This window comes from Podarcis tiliguerta (assembly GCF_965153285.1).
Source record: "Podarcis tiliguerta genome assembly, chromosome: 10".
NCBI lineage: Eukaryota > Metazoa > Chordata > Lepidosauria > Squamata > Lacertidae > Podarcis > Podarcis tiliguerta.
This window is the reverse complement of record NC_139543.1, coordinates 1,488,005-1,502,237: the sequence shown is the minus strand read 5'-3', so window position 1 is coordinate 1,502,237 and position 14,233 is coordinate 1,488,005. Positions and strand designations below refer to the sequence as shown.

The 14,233-nt window shown below is 40.2% G+C and overlaps 1 protein-coding gene across 7 annotated transcripts in view; it reads right to left on the bottom strand.

Moving 5' to 3' along the window:
* CDC123 (cell division cycle 123) overlaps nt 1–14,233 on the bottom strand; it is a 59,457-nt gene that overhangs the window by 27,424 nt on the left and 17,800 nt on the right. For 5 of the 7 annotated variants that reach the window (XR_014502121.1, XM_083400021.1, XM_083400023.1 and 2 more), the window contains exons 9-10: nt 13,532–13,607; nt 11,022–11,144 (exon numbers count right to left, since the gene is read on the bottom strand). Coding sequence is in view for 6 of the 7 variants with exons in the window: in XM_083400021.1 (XP_083256147.1) it covers nt 11,022–11,144; nt 13,532–13,607 (199 nt within the window). In the remaining variant the exon portion in view is untranslated. The remainder of the gene's footprint in view (nt 1–11,021; nt 11,145–13,531; nt 13,608–14,233) is intronic. The other 2 variants (XM_083400020.1, XM_083400022.1) reach the window with 1 other exon arrangement.

Here is a 14,233-nt window from a genome sequence, read left to right as displayed (position 1 = left end):
CGTCTGGTTAATGGAGGATTTCCTCCGTCTCGGAGGAGACCGCTCCCTGAAAAGAAGGGTCTGACCGCCACGGCGAGGCGGAGACCCGCTAAAAACCACGGTCGGAGGAAGACCGTGGGCTTGGGGTTCGGCACGTGCCTTTAGTGCCCCCCTACTCGCGGGGAGATCCTGGTTTCGGGGCTCCGGAGCGACGTGGAGTGAGCGGCACGGCACATCGGATCAATCGCTGTTTTCGGGGAGTGAAGCCGCACAGCTGTTGCGAGAAAAGCGCCAACTTTTCCTGTGGACATTTGGACTTAAATAAACTTCGTAAGTAACAGAATTGGACTACAAATTACATGAATTTGGCATTTGAACGTGAAGGCATAAACAGGAAGCCCACCTTTCGTTCTGTAGAAAGATTAAAGCAAAGCTGCTATAAACCGGAGCTTTGGAAACGTGCTCTGTAAAGTGAAGAATTTTACCATCTAAGTTTTATGGACCCCCCCCCCCTCGGAAGCAGGGGAAGAGGGGGAGATTCTTTTGATAGTTCTTCGAGCCCTGCAGGACAGTAAAAATTGACTTAATTTACTGCCGTCTCGGACCCTGGGACCGGGTTGTCAGCCTGTATAATTTAAAACCAACAATAACGGAGGTATGGATTATATCTTAATGGAAAGAGGATCAGAGACATATACCTTTTGGTATTGACTTGCGGGTTTTGAAAGAAAAAAGGAGTGGAAAGGCAAACTTTTTTAACTGAAGTGAACGGAAAATAACCAGAGCAAATTGTTGTTAAAAGTTTCTAAATGTTGCCTGCTTGGATACTGGGATTGCTACAACGTTACAGGGGATGGAAAATTCCGACCAGATGGTAGACAAGAGGTTTTGAAGTGACCTTGAGGGGCAGCAGACAATACTGGGAAAATAAGCTGGAAGATATGGCTGAAAGAATAACAGTTCTATTGAATGACGTTTTAAACAAAGTGAATATTTTTGAACAGAGTGTTTCTGATCTGAGGAAGAATGTAATGATTTTGGTACAGAATGGGAACAAACTAACAACTGAGGCTCGAGAAAAGGAACCAAATTTACAAAGTCAAACACTGGAGAAGAGGATGAAGCAATCAAAATCGGATTTGACTCTACAAGAGGATTTTTATGTGGAAGCCTCAGGAATAGAGTCTCAAATTGATGGAGATAAATCTGAGTCTGAGAATACTGAGGCTGAAAGGCAGAGCAGTGGCCCTTGTGGACTGAGCGATGCAAGATGGATGAGAAATATGCTGGAGGGGGATACTGCGGGAAAGTTTGAAAGGATGGACAACTGTTATCCCAAAGAGACTGTGGAGTACGCTTTGGAATACTTATTGGTTTATGAACTGAAATATGAAGTTTGGGTAAGCGTGCAGAAGAGAATTAAAGAAGATGTTAGGAAAGAAGCTCTTTGGGACTTAACTTTAGGCCGGAAAAGAAATTTGCAGGTACTCCAGGGAGACGATTTGAGAGCCTCGAATATAAGGGAACCGGGTTAGGGAATTAATTTTGACAGAAAAGACTGATAAAACTGGTAAAAAAGACTGGCGGTACCCGACACCAGGGGGATGAGATGGTGGGGAAAATTGGGAATTTTTAAAAATAATATTTGTATAATATGGTATGATTAAGAATAATTGGGAGATGGTGGAATGATTTTATTTGGCTTTAGTGGAAACAACATAATGATATAAGATACTAAGATTTAAAGGTACATGATTTAAAAGTATAAGATTTAAGGTTTTTCTTTTTTTCTTCTTTTTAACCAGGGAATTGGAGTTTAGTTAATTTTTTCTTAGGTGCTTACTCAAATTGGGATGTTGATAAGAGAATAAGATGAGAGCCAGTGTGGTGTAGTGGTTAAGAGCGGTAGTCACGTAATCTGGGTAACCGGGTTCGCGTCTCCGCTCCTCCACATGCAGCTGCTGGGTGACCTTGGGCCAGTCACAGTCTCTCAGCCCCACTCACCTCACAGAGTGTTTGTTGTGGGGGAGGAAGGGAAAGGAGAATGTTAGCCGCTTTGAGACTACTTAAAGGGAGTGAAAGGCGGGATATCAAATCCAAACTCTATATAAATGGATTAAGTAAACAAGTGAGTAAGCAGTAAAAGACGGAAAGAATTTGCTGACCTGATTAACAATTGGAATACAGAAGGGGAGGTGGGAGGAGGCCGAGGAAATAAGTTATTTGAAAATAGATGTTGAAGGATGGAGATTTATTCTTTTCTTGTTTTTTGATTTTCTTTTTTTTGTTCTGACGGGAAGGGTGGAGGGAGGGTGTGGGACTTTTATTATTTTTGTTTGGGTATACTTTGGTTTTTGTCTCTCTCTTCTTTTTTTCCTTTTTTTCCCTTTATCTTACTGTATTTGAATTTTTTGTTTTTCTAATTTTGTGCTTTTTGGAAAATTAATAAATATTATTATTAAAAAAAAGGGGAAAAAAGAGATGTGTTGGGCCAAGCAGGAGGAGGGCACACGCCGCCTCTTCCCATGAACTTCATCCTTCCCAGAAAACTAGGACAACAGAGCACAATCCAAACCCCCAATCCAGCACGCGTGGGGATGGGGAGCTTGTACGAGGCAGACCTCTCTTGTCATCCAGCCCCAAATGGTCTCCACCTGCCGAGTGACATCACTCCACTGGCATGAAACGCCTGGCTCTTGAGCTCCTCTCTAGCAGCAGTCCCTGGAAAGCCCCCAACAGGGCCTTCTGTAGGAGGGACCGAGGCTGCCCTAGGTCTGCATGAGTGATGAGTCTGTAGATATGGTGCAGCTACTCTGCTGGATTGCTTTGCCAGTGTGGGTCCCTTGTCTCCTGGGGCTTCTCCTGCTACTGCAGTGGCAAAGTAGAGAGCCCTTCTGGGTGATGCAAGATGGAGCCACAAGACTTTTTAAGAAGTTCAGACCCTCCTCAGTGGTCTACACAAACGACTGTGAGCTTACTCACATTTTACACTAATAAAAACAACTTGCATTCTGCAAGCATAAGAACTGCCCTGCTGGATCAAACCAAGATTCATCTCGTCTAGCAATTCTCACTGTGGCACCAGATGCCTTGGAATGTCCTAAGCAGGGCTTGCGAGTATCAGCCATTCCCAATATCTCCCCAGCAGCTGCTGCTCACAAATACTCTGCTTCTTCACATAGAGGTTGTTGACAGAGAGAAAATAGCTCTGCCTATCTTCCCCTATAAGCCTTGAAAAAGCTACTACCACAAGCGAGAGGTGCGGCTGCCTGTCAACGTACATTGGCAAACTGTGGAGAACCCCATGTCGCCTTTGTGAAATGCAGATTTATCTGGCCATGCACATGTAATAGTGTGTGAGGTTTTATTCTTCCTCCTGTTTAGCTTTAAGTCACAGGAGGCTCAAACCTGGCTAGGAGGTCTCATTTGGCCTCCCAATTATTTTTTTCTGCTCACCCCAAGACCCCTCCAATTTTGGCAGTGGCAGCACAAATTGGGGGTTGGGGGAATAAGTATTCACAATGCTGGGATGGATTTAAATATTTATATCTACTCTAGCGCCCTGATGGGGATACAGATTGACACTCACACTGATTTGCACAGAACAGCCGTGGAGCGAGGGGGCTGCATGCCTGTATGTGCACATGAGAATGCACGTAGAAGAGTGTGGCCATACCTACTACCAAAAAGGTCAACTACCTCTTCTAAACTGCTGGATTAAGCCAGGGCTCTCTTTCAGCATCAAGGGAAGAAAGATAAAAATAAAATCAGTGGAAGATAAGAACATATTCTTAGAAGCCTACGAGGAGGATCTACAGAAAGGAACCCTAAAAGTAGCAGACCCATCGGAATCATCAGAGGAAGGGAGTGAAGATGTGACAGGAGCAAAACCGAAGAGGAATCGGAAGAAAAAGACACCACCGGACTCGGCAGATAAAGATAAGACATTGGGAGCATCTGGAGGAATATAACAGAATAAATTCATCATGTCTCTGCAACTTTTAAGTTGGAACTGTAATGGTCTAAACTCGGCTCGAAGGAGGAAATCGATTTTTCATATCTTAAAAAAAGAACAATTGGATTTAATTTGTTTACAAGAAACATATGTGACAAGGCTCCATAGGAAAATCCTAATTAATAAAAGATTGGGTCAAGAATTTATTTCATCTGATAAAGTTAAAAAAAGAGGGGTAGTAATTTATGCCAAAGAGAGCCTCTCACCAAAGTTTATGTTTAAAGATGAACAAGGGAGATATTTGGCAATTGAAATTCAATATCATGGACAAAAATATTTGATAGTAGGTGTGTATGCACCTAATGATGGAAAATCCGAGTTCTTTAAGAAACTGCATGAGACATTGACGGACTATTTGGAGTACAATGTGATTTTGATGGGAGATATAAATGGAGTAGTTTCAACAAATATGGACAAGGCACAACGACAGGTAGTCACCAAAGATGGGAGACTACCGAAAACCTTTTTTGAATTGACTGATAACTTGGACTTGGTGGATATTTGGAGAACTAAAAACCCCCTAGGAAGAGAGGGAACCTTCTTTTCTGAAGCCAAAATGACTTGGACAAGAATCGACCAAATATGGATCACTAGAGGACTGGCACCAAAGACAAAAAAAGTGGAAATCTGCCCAAAGACTTGCTCCGACCATAATGCTGTCAAGATGGTAATGAATTTACTACCAACTGGTTCCTTTAGATGGAGGATGAATGACACTCTGTTTAGAGATGAGGAAATAACCAAGAAAGCCCAGAAAACCCTGAAGGACTACTTTGAGATAAATTTGAATACTACGGTGGAGAAAAGAACTGTATGGGACGCAAGTAAAGCTGTTATGAGAGGGTTTCTGATTCAACAGAACACGCTCAAGAAGAGATTACAAAAGGAAAAAAGAGAAAAGATCTTAGAAAAGATTAACGAGGGAGAAAAGAGATTAAGAGTAAAACCAAAATCGCAGGAAATTCTAAGAGAAATTAAGCTATATCAAGTTGAATATATGCAAATGATAAACCAAGAAATTGAATGGAAAATAAGGCAAATGAGACAAAGGACTTTTGACTCGGCAAATAAATGTGGAAAGCTATTGGCATGGCAAATAAAGAAGAGACAAAAACTGAATACGATAACAAACTTGGAAGTGGAAGGAAGAATTATACAGAACCCAGTGGAAATAAGGACTGCCTTTCAAAAATATTTTAAACAGCTTTACTCCCAGCAATCCCAGAATGAAGCAGATATAGAGGAATTTTTGAAAGAGAATGGGCTACCGAAAATATCCCAAGAAAGCAGACTGAAACTGAGCTATAGGATAACAGACCAAGAAATTGAGAGTGCCATTCAGAATACGCAACTAGGCAAGTCTCCAGGACCGGATGGACTGACTGCTAAATATTATAAAGTATTGAAAGACTGGCTAACTCAGCCACTGAAAGACGTTTGTAATGAAATACTTCAGGGGGGGAAAGCACCAGAAACGTGGAAAGAAGCTTTTGTCACACTTATACCAAAGATAGAGACCGAAAAACATCAACTTAAAAACTACCGCCCGATATCGTTGCTTAATGTGGATTACAAAATTTTTGCAGACATTTTGGCTAGAAGATTTAAGAAAATATTAATAGAGGAGATTCATAAGGATCAAGCAGGTTTTCTCCCAGGAAGACATTTATCTGACAATGTGAGGAATATAATAGATATATTGGAATTTTTAGAGGAAAAAATAAATACAAAAGCAGTTTTGATATTCGTGGATGCGGAGAAGGCCTTTGACAATATTTCTTGGAGCTTTATGAAGAATCTCCAAGGTATGGGGGTAGGCCAAGAATTTGAAAATGGTATAGGTGCAATCTATTCTGAACAAAAAGTTAAATTAATTGTAAACAATGTAATAACTGAGGAGTTCAGAATAGAGAAAGGAACACGACAAGGTTGCCCAATTTCCCCTTTGCTTTTTATATCAGTCCTGGAGGTGTTGCTGAATATGATTAGAAAGGACCAATTGGTTAGAGGGATACAGGTCGGAGCTAAACAATATAAATTAAGAGCATTTGCAGATGACCTAGTTTTGACATTGCAGGAGCCAGAATTCAGTGTGAAAAGAGTCTTAGAACTGATTCAAGAGTTCGGTCGATTGGCAGGTTTTAAATTAAACAAAACAAAAACTAAGGTTTTGACAAAGAATTTAACAGAAATCGAGAAAGAAAGGTTTCAGAATGAGACAGGATTGACAGTAGTGAAAAAAGCGAAATATTTGGGAATTATTATGACTGCTAAAAATGGGAATCTATATAAAGATAACTATGATAAATGTTGGTTGGAGATAAAGAAAGATCTAGAAATATGGTCTAATTTGAAACTCTCGCTAATGGGTCGTATTGCCGTGATAAAGATGAATGTATTGCCAAGAATGTTGTTTTTATTTCAGACATTGCAGATTATAGACAAAACTGACTGTTTCAAGAAGTGGCAAAAAGACATATCTAGATTTGTCTGGCAGGGCAAAAAGCCAAGGATAAAATTTAAAATATTAACTGATGCAAAGGAAAGAGGAGGCTTCGCCCTGCCAGACTTGAAACTTTATTATGAAGCAGCAGCTTTTTGCTGGCTAAAAGAATGGCTACTTCTTGAAAACACAGACATTTTGGATTTAGAAGGATTTAATAACGCTTTTGGTTGGCATGCATATCTATGGTATGACAAGGTTAAAGTGCATAGAATGTTTAAAATTCACATTGTTAGGAATGCATTGTTCAAAGTTTGGATGAGGTATAAAGATTTGCTTGAAAACAAGACTCCAAGGTGGTTGTCTCCAATGGAAGCAAAAGCACTAAAAAAACTCAATATGGAGGCCAACCGGCCAAAATATTGGGAGATTTTAGAACAAGACGGAGACAAATTGAAATTACAGAGTTTTGATAAATTAAAAAGTAAAGTCCGAGATTGGCTTCATTATCATCAAATAATGGAGGCATTTAAAATGGATAGAAAAATTGGCTTCCAGGTGGAAAAATCAAAATTGGAAACAGAACTGCTAGAACCCAAAACCAAGATTTTGTCAAGAATGTACAACTTGCTGTTGAAATGGAATACACAGGATGAGGAAGTGAAATCAGTGATGGTTAAGTGGGCCCAAGACCTGGGTCATAACATAATGTTCGCTGACTGGGAACGGTTATGGACCACTGGTATGAAATTTACGGCATCTAATGCTTTAAGAGAGAATATTATGAAAATGATATACAGGTGGTACATGACACCAGTCAAGCTTGCAAAAATCTATCACTTACCTGATAATAAATGCTGGAAATGTAAAGAGGTTGAAGGTACATTCTTTCACCTTTGGTGGACATGCCCAAAGATAAAGGCATTCTGGGAGATGATTTATAATGAGCTGAAAAAAGTGTTTAAATACACATTCCCGAAGAAACCAGAAGCCTTTCTCCTGGGTATGGTTAGCCAACAGGTGCATAAGAAGGATAGGACATTTTTCATGTATGCTACAGCAGCAGCAAGGATACTTATCGCACAGTATTGGAAGACACAACAGCTACCCACACTGGAAGAATGGCAGATGAAAGTTATCGACTATATGGAATTGGCAGAAATGACCGGCAGAATCAGAGACCAGGGAGAAGAGACGGTGAAGGAAGACTGGAGAAAATTTAAAGACTATTTACAGAAATATTATAAAACAATGAACGTTTGATGACATCGGATTGAGGGTGAATGGTTATTAGCGAAAAAGTGAATAGAGAAAGATTTAATATCTTGATAGATTTAAGGAAATGTAACTATCTATTAGACTTTAAGAGTATCAGAAAATTAAAATATGATAGAGGGAAAGAATTTGCAGACAGAATATTTGATTTGGAATACAGAGAAGGAAGGTCTGGGGAAGTCGGAGAAATAAGTTAATGTAAAGAATACAAGGAGACAAAAATTGTTTTTAACATGTTTATTTTCTTTGTTGTATATTGTTGCTTTGTGTGTTTGTATGTTGTAGTGTATATTTTTCTGTCTTTTTTATTTTTTGTTGTGAGGTTGTTTGTTTATTGTTGATTTATGTCTTTTGTAAAACTTAATAAAATATTATTTTTAAAAAAAATTAAGGAAAAAAAAAGCCAGTTTACTGGTGTTGTTATATTCAAAGTAGCATGAATTGCTAGTTTATTATGTTTATTTACTTATTAATAAGGTAATTTGCAAGTATTCTTATGTTTTTTGAATTTCTGTACTTAGTTGCTGCTCATTTGAGAGCTGCTCTGAGGAAATGATGCATACCAATAATAGGGTAGATAAGGCTGTCATGGCTGATCAGTTCATGAAAGAGGTAGGTCTGCCATCAGCGATGAAATTTCTGCTTGAACTCATCTAACTAGGCTAGTGGTCATCACCATGTGGCATGACTTTTTGTTTAGATCCATGGTGTGACTGTATTTGTATTACTAAGTAAGCATAGACAGTTCTAGTCACTCCATGGCAAAACCAAATATTACAGAACTGAAAAGGGTACAGAAACAGGCAAGCAAAGTGACCGAGAAGCAGGAACACATTCCCTATAAGGAAGAGCAGAAGGATGTTGGGCTTTTTAATTATGAAGAGAGAGAGACAAATGGCCAAAGGGGGACATGACAGGGGTTGAAAAAAACTGAAAAGACTTTGTGTGAGTGGAGAGAAAAGTATTTTTCAATCTCTTATTAACACTCGAGGGGGAAACAATCAGCAATTAAGTTGATTGGCAGGAGATTCAGTACTTTCCACTTAACTAGCACATAAATTAAATGATATTCACTACCAAAAGATGTGATGAAAGACACTGGTTTAAGGGGTCTTCAGACATTGCATTCCAGGTCAAGGTAAATGAGAGAAGGCAGTGGGAGGGGAACATTCACTTCATTCCTCATCATCATGGAAGGCGAGTTTCATGGAGGCTCCCTAGGCAGTTTAAAAGCCTGGTTTTCCAGGGTTCAAAAAATGTTTGGGGAGCTTTGACAAGCTTCAGGTCTTTGGCTTCTAGAAGTGGGAAAGCAGCTGGAATGCCAACATGGGGCAGAGCTAGTGCACTCATCCCCAGGACCAACCCTCCTCGCCTGCCTTAAGTGTTTGCTTTGATCAAGAACATAACACCTGAAAAAGGATTCAGATGAGTCTGGAAAGTTTTAGGCAGATTTATGGGTGATAAGATTCTTATTAGTTACGGAGGTTTAAGGGAAATAACTCAAATGGGACTTCCCAGCAGAGTCTGCATAACTCTTAAGGCTGCAACACTACGCAGACTTAACTGAGAGTAAAACCCATTGAAATCAGTGGGAGTTAAATGGGCTTAGACTGTAAGTGCTCAAATACACTGTGCTCAGCTGGATTTGGGAAGGCTTAAATTTCTCTGTAGTTAGTAGCCCATGTGAACTTATGATCATCTGGTTACTGACACATTTGCTACATAAGTAAAGCGCTTCCTTTGTCAAAGCAGGGTAGCTCAGCACAGGAAACTGCTTCAGGGCATTGACCATTCTTGACCCTCCAAGTATTTCCTCTGAAGCATTATCAAGGAATTTTGTTCCCAAAACAGGGAGTCGTGTAGTCAATTTTTTGGATATATGAAAAAGTCTAAGTGACTGAAGGCAGACCACGCTCTCTTGCGTAGCCCATGAAATTACAACTCTTTGTAAACTGTTGTGATTGCCTAGTCCAATAACTCTGGATGTTTTAAAGGTCAGTCAAGGCAGCCAGAGGTTCTCTTAGAACCTCCTGTTTAGACATATTGGAATGCAATTCTCATCATATCCCACAGCTTTAGTGATTGAAAGTAAAGATTATTACTTGTTGCAAACACTACTATGTAGAACAGCCGCCCTCAACTTAACCAACCCACAAACCACGCTGGATTGAGTGTGGTTTATTTCCCTGTATTTTTATAGTATGGTTGCTTAAAACGGATTTATGTATTTTACAGATACCTATGACATGTGTAGGGACGCGGGTGGCGCTGTGGGTTAAACCAGAGCCTAGGACTTGCCGATCAGAAGGTCGGCGGTTCGAATCCCCGCAACGGGGTGAGCTCCCATTGTTCAGTCCCTGCTCCTGCCAACCTAGCAGTTCAAAAGCACAAAGTGCAAGTAGATAAATAGGTACCGTGGGAAGGTAAACGGCGTTTCCGTGCACTGCTCTGGTTTCTCCAGAAGCTGTTTAGTCATGATGGCCACATGACCTGGAAAAACTGTCTGTGGAAGCGGACAAACCCCGGCTCCCTCAGCCTTTAAAGTGAGATGAGCGCTGCAACCCCAGAGTCGTTCGCAAGTGGACCTAACGGTCAGGAGTCCCTTTACCTTTATGACATGTGTGCTGCCTTGAGAGGCTTGTTTTGCACCAAAGTATGGTTAAAATTAGCATTTCTGTACACACATTCTCCTACATCACAGGGTTCCGCTTGTATAGTTTTCTAAATTCAAAAATCAATTCCAAATTAAGTGATTAAAATATCACTACTTTTCTTTAGTGAAGAGTAACAATTTTTCAACCTTAGTTTGGATTTAATGAAATAGCATTCATTACAGCTGAAGAACAAATGAGACATCTCCATTCAAGAAAGACGGAAACACTTCTGTCCTTAAACAACTTTACCCCATAAAAACTGAATAAAATAATCTAGGGCTATAAATTTCACTCTGACAAATTGCATGAGCACATGGGAGAAGATGTGCATGTGAAACAAGCAAAGTCTCCTGAAACAAGCAAAGAATTCTCCTTCCACCCCACAGATGTTCCTAGTTTTAAATAAAACTTTTTAGCTCCAAAAAACAAGCAAAGAGCTTCTTGGGAAACTTCTCACATGGCAAAAGAAGCAAACCAAATTTGAATAAAAAGCAACTTCAGCTATGTAAATTGCTGCAGGTGGAACTTTAAAAGATACCTCTGGGTGCACGTAGAATTCTCCTTCCACCCCACAGATGTTCCTAGCTTTAAATAAAACTTTTTAGCTCCAAAAAAGCACCAGTTCCTTTCTAATGTTAGCTCAAAGAATACTTACAGTCTTCATCAAAAAACTTATACTGGATGTGTTTCTTGAAAAACTCTTGTGTAAGTCTACAGATCTCTTCTTTTTGTTTTGAGATGTGCTCGTAGTACTGAGTGTAGTCTCGCTGAGATATACCTGTCAGGAGAATTACATCAGTCATCCATAGCTAATGTATGATTCAACTAGAAAGCAAAGCTGTCTGAAATACGCTTGCTGTGATGTTTCTTTCACAGACAAAAAACAAAAGAATACTCGCTGCTTGGTCATTCTCTGTGCTAACATAATCATTCAGAAAGGCCTCTGACAGACCTTTTGAAAACAAATTCCATGGGATGCAATCAACCATGTTAGCTGATTTTCTTAAATAATATTTTTTTATGAAGCAATAAAATATGGCATTTGGAACTACTGCTAAAATAAAACAAAATAAAATAAAATGATTGTGTATTTTGTACTGTGACTTCCTCAGAGTTACTTGGATTCCAGCCTGATTTCAAAACTATTTTACAAAAACAGAAAATATTTTAATAAGATAGTGGTACCAAAGCAGAGGTGATTGTTATGCTATATAACTTGACCCCCTGAACAGCAGTCCAGCAAAGTAGTGAAATAAACTGAGCTAGTCCTAATCCTTGGCAGACAAAATCTCCTTCTGGGACACTACCTGTGAAAGTCCACCCAGCAGAAATCTCCACAGTTCAAATGCACTGAACTAAACAACAGGTTTGTTGTTTTCATTGGTGGTGCTAATGCAGAATTATTTGTGCCCCACTTTTCTCCAAGGAGCTCATTTCAAGCCTAACAACAGCTGCATGGGCTTGGTTAGGATGCAGAGACACTGATGGGACCAAGGACTTGCATAACTAAGCCCAACAAGCTAGCCACAGTACTGCCCTGGAGGGAGTGGCTAGCTGTCTGGCCCAGTTGTTTCCCCCTTACTTTCGCCAGTTGCCAAGGAAAGGGGAACCTGTACTCCCCGCAAACCAAGAGTTGTTGTTGGATTGTGGCTCCTATAATTACTGGCCACTGCCCATGCTAGCAGGGGCCCCTGGGAACTGGTGGTCCAACATTTGGAGGGCCTCAGGCTCCCCATCCCTGATTTACACAATCTCTCTTTACTTGAGAAATATTGGGGTGCTGCACTTGCTCTAAACCAGTCCAGGAAATCATTTAAATGAAATGAAGAGCTACACCTGTTGCAGAGAGACAACATTCAGTTCTTTGGGACAGCAGCTGCATGAGTCACCTGGAAATTACTGTTATTTATCCTAGACAGCCTGAACTGCAAAGCTGGACTAGAGTCAGTCTATCAGAATGTCTCAAAGTGGACAGCTCAGTCAGTAGAGAGGGAGACTCTTAATCTCAGGGTCGTGGGTTCAAGATTCTGGCACGGTAGGGGGTCGACCAGATGGTGCTTGTGGTCCTTCCAACTCTACAATTCTATGAACACTCTTGACAAGGTAGTACTCTCTGTCTTTTACTCACTAATAATAAACACAAAAACATACATAACTCATATTCATATGGCTCAGATAATGCAGGACTAAAACAACTGTCACCATCTTCTACTAGCATCATATACCATTATTTGATATTACGGAAAGGGATGTACAGTGATACCTTGGAAGTCGAACATAATCAGTTCCAGAAGTCCGTTTGACTTCCAAAATGTTTGGAAACCAAGGCACGGCTTCCGATTGGCTGCAGGAGCCAATTGGAAGCTGCGGAAGCTGCGTTGGACATTCGGGTTCTAAAGAACGTTTGCAAACCAGAACACTCACTTCTGGGTTTGTGGCGTTTGGGAGTCAAAACGTTAAGACTCGTAAGGCATTCATCAACCAAGATCATTGTAATACTTTGTTGTGAACTACCTGCAATACGTCTATTGAAAAGCAGCTCATGTATCAAGTGACTCTCACTATGATCAATTAGGAGCAGCAACAACCAACAAAATAGGAATTGTAGCCAGATCTGTTGGTACTAAAGGGTTAAGAGGTAACAAGTTGCTCTAATCACTGAGCAGCTGGAAGTCATTAAGCATCCAGGAATGTGAGTTAGTTTGTATAAATAGTCAGTTCACCCGTGTGTGTTTTTCCCCCCGCCCCTTTTTGACCTGACTCGCAGACTCAGTTTGTGGCCATGGGCGTGTTTGCTGATATGAGTTAAGTTTAGAGTAAAGTTTTCTTTATGCCAGGGATAAAAGCATGTGTGCTTTATCGCCAGGGTTTTTTCTTTTGTAAATAAAGTTTTTTTCCTGAGTTCCAAAGTGCTTGCTCCAGGATTCTTCATTGAAAGGTACTGACTCTCCTGCCTTCTTCAACCGCTGCACGAAATTCTCTGCTGAGATAAGACTTATGGCGTTGGAAGCGCACTGGACGTTTACTTAACATTAAACTAATTAAAGTTTAATGGACAAGATCAAACCATATATTCTTGCATAAAAAAGGCACGACACCCACTGTGAAAACACGTAAATGTGAGTCTTAAAAACAGCAGAGACGAGCCATAACTCACAACCTCACCTATAAGCTTGTTTTCCTTCACAAAGCATCTGAATTCTGCCCCAGGAATCAATTCACACCATTTTCGGAGTACAAGCTATAGCAGAAAAACAAAATCATGAAAAAATCTTGATAACTATCAATTAGCAAAAAAACACACTCTCAACATCAGCAGTAATTAAGGAATTTATAGTCACTGGAAGAAAGAAGACTGTCTTTGTATGCACAATTATCTCTGCAAACAAGCCAAGTAGTTGAAATGCTGCTCAAGTGAGATTTTTGTCACATTTCTTTATCTGTGAGAATCACTTAACTAATATGCAAATCTTTCTTTGGCCTCCATTAAGAAGGTAAGATTTGACTTGCAGTGACCAGCCAAAGGTCCATCTAATTCAGCATTCAGTGTTCAATAACAGCCAGCCAGATAATGCCAAAAGTTCACAAACAAGGCCCAAAGGTGACACCCCAATTGTTCCCAGCAGCTGCTTTTCTGATGAATAGCAAGGCCAACATAAACGAGCATTTTTGCAAGAGGCGTTTCTGCACTCCCTCCTTGCCCCCCTCTAGGAACAAACATCTGCCAAAAAAAACCCCCACAAACCCTTTATAAAAAGTTCAAACTCTGCCAAAGCAACAAGAGTCAATTAAACAGAGAGAATTAATTGAGGTAAACACCAAGAAATTTGCACTGTCCTCAGTGTTAATCTGATTAATAGAGCCCTA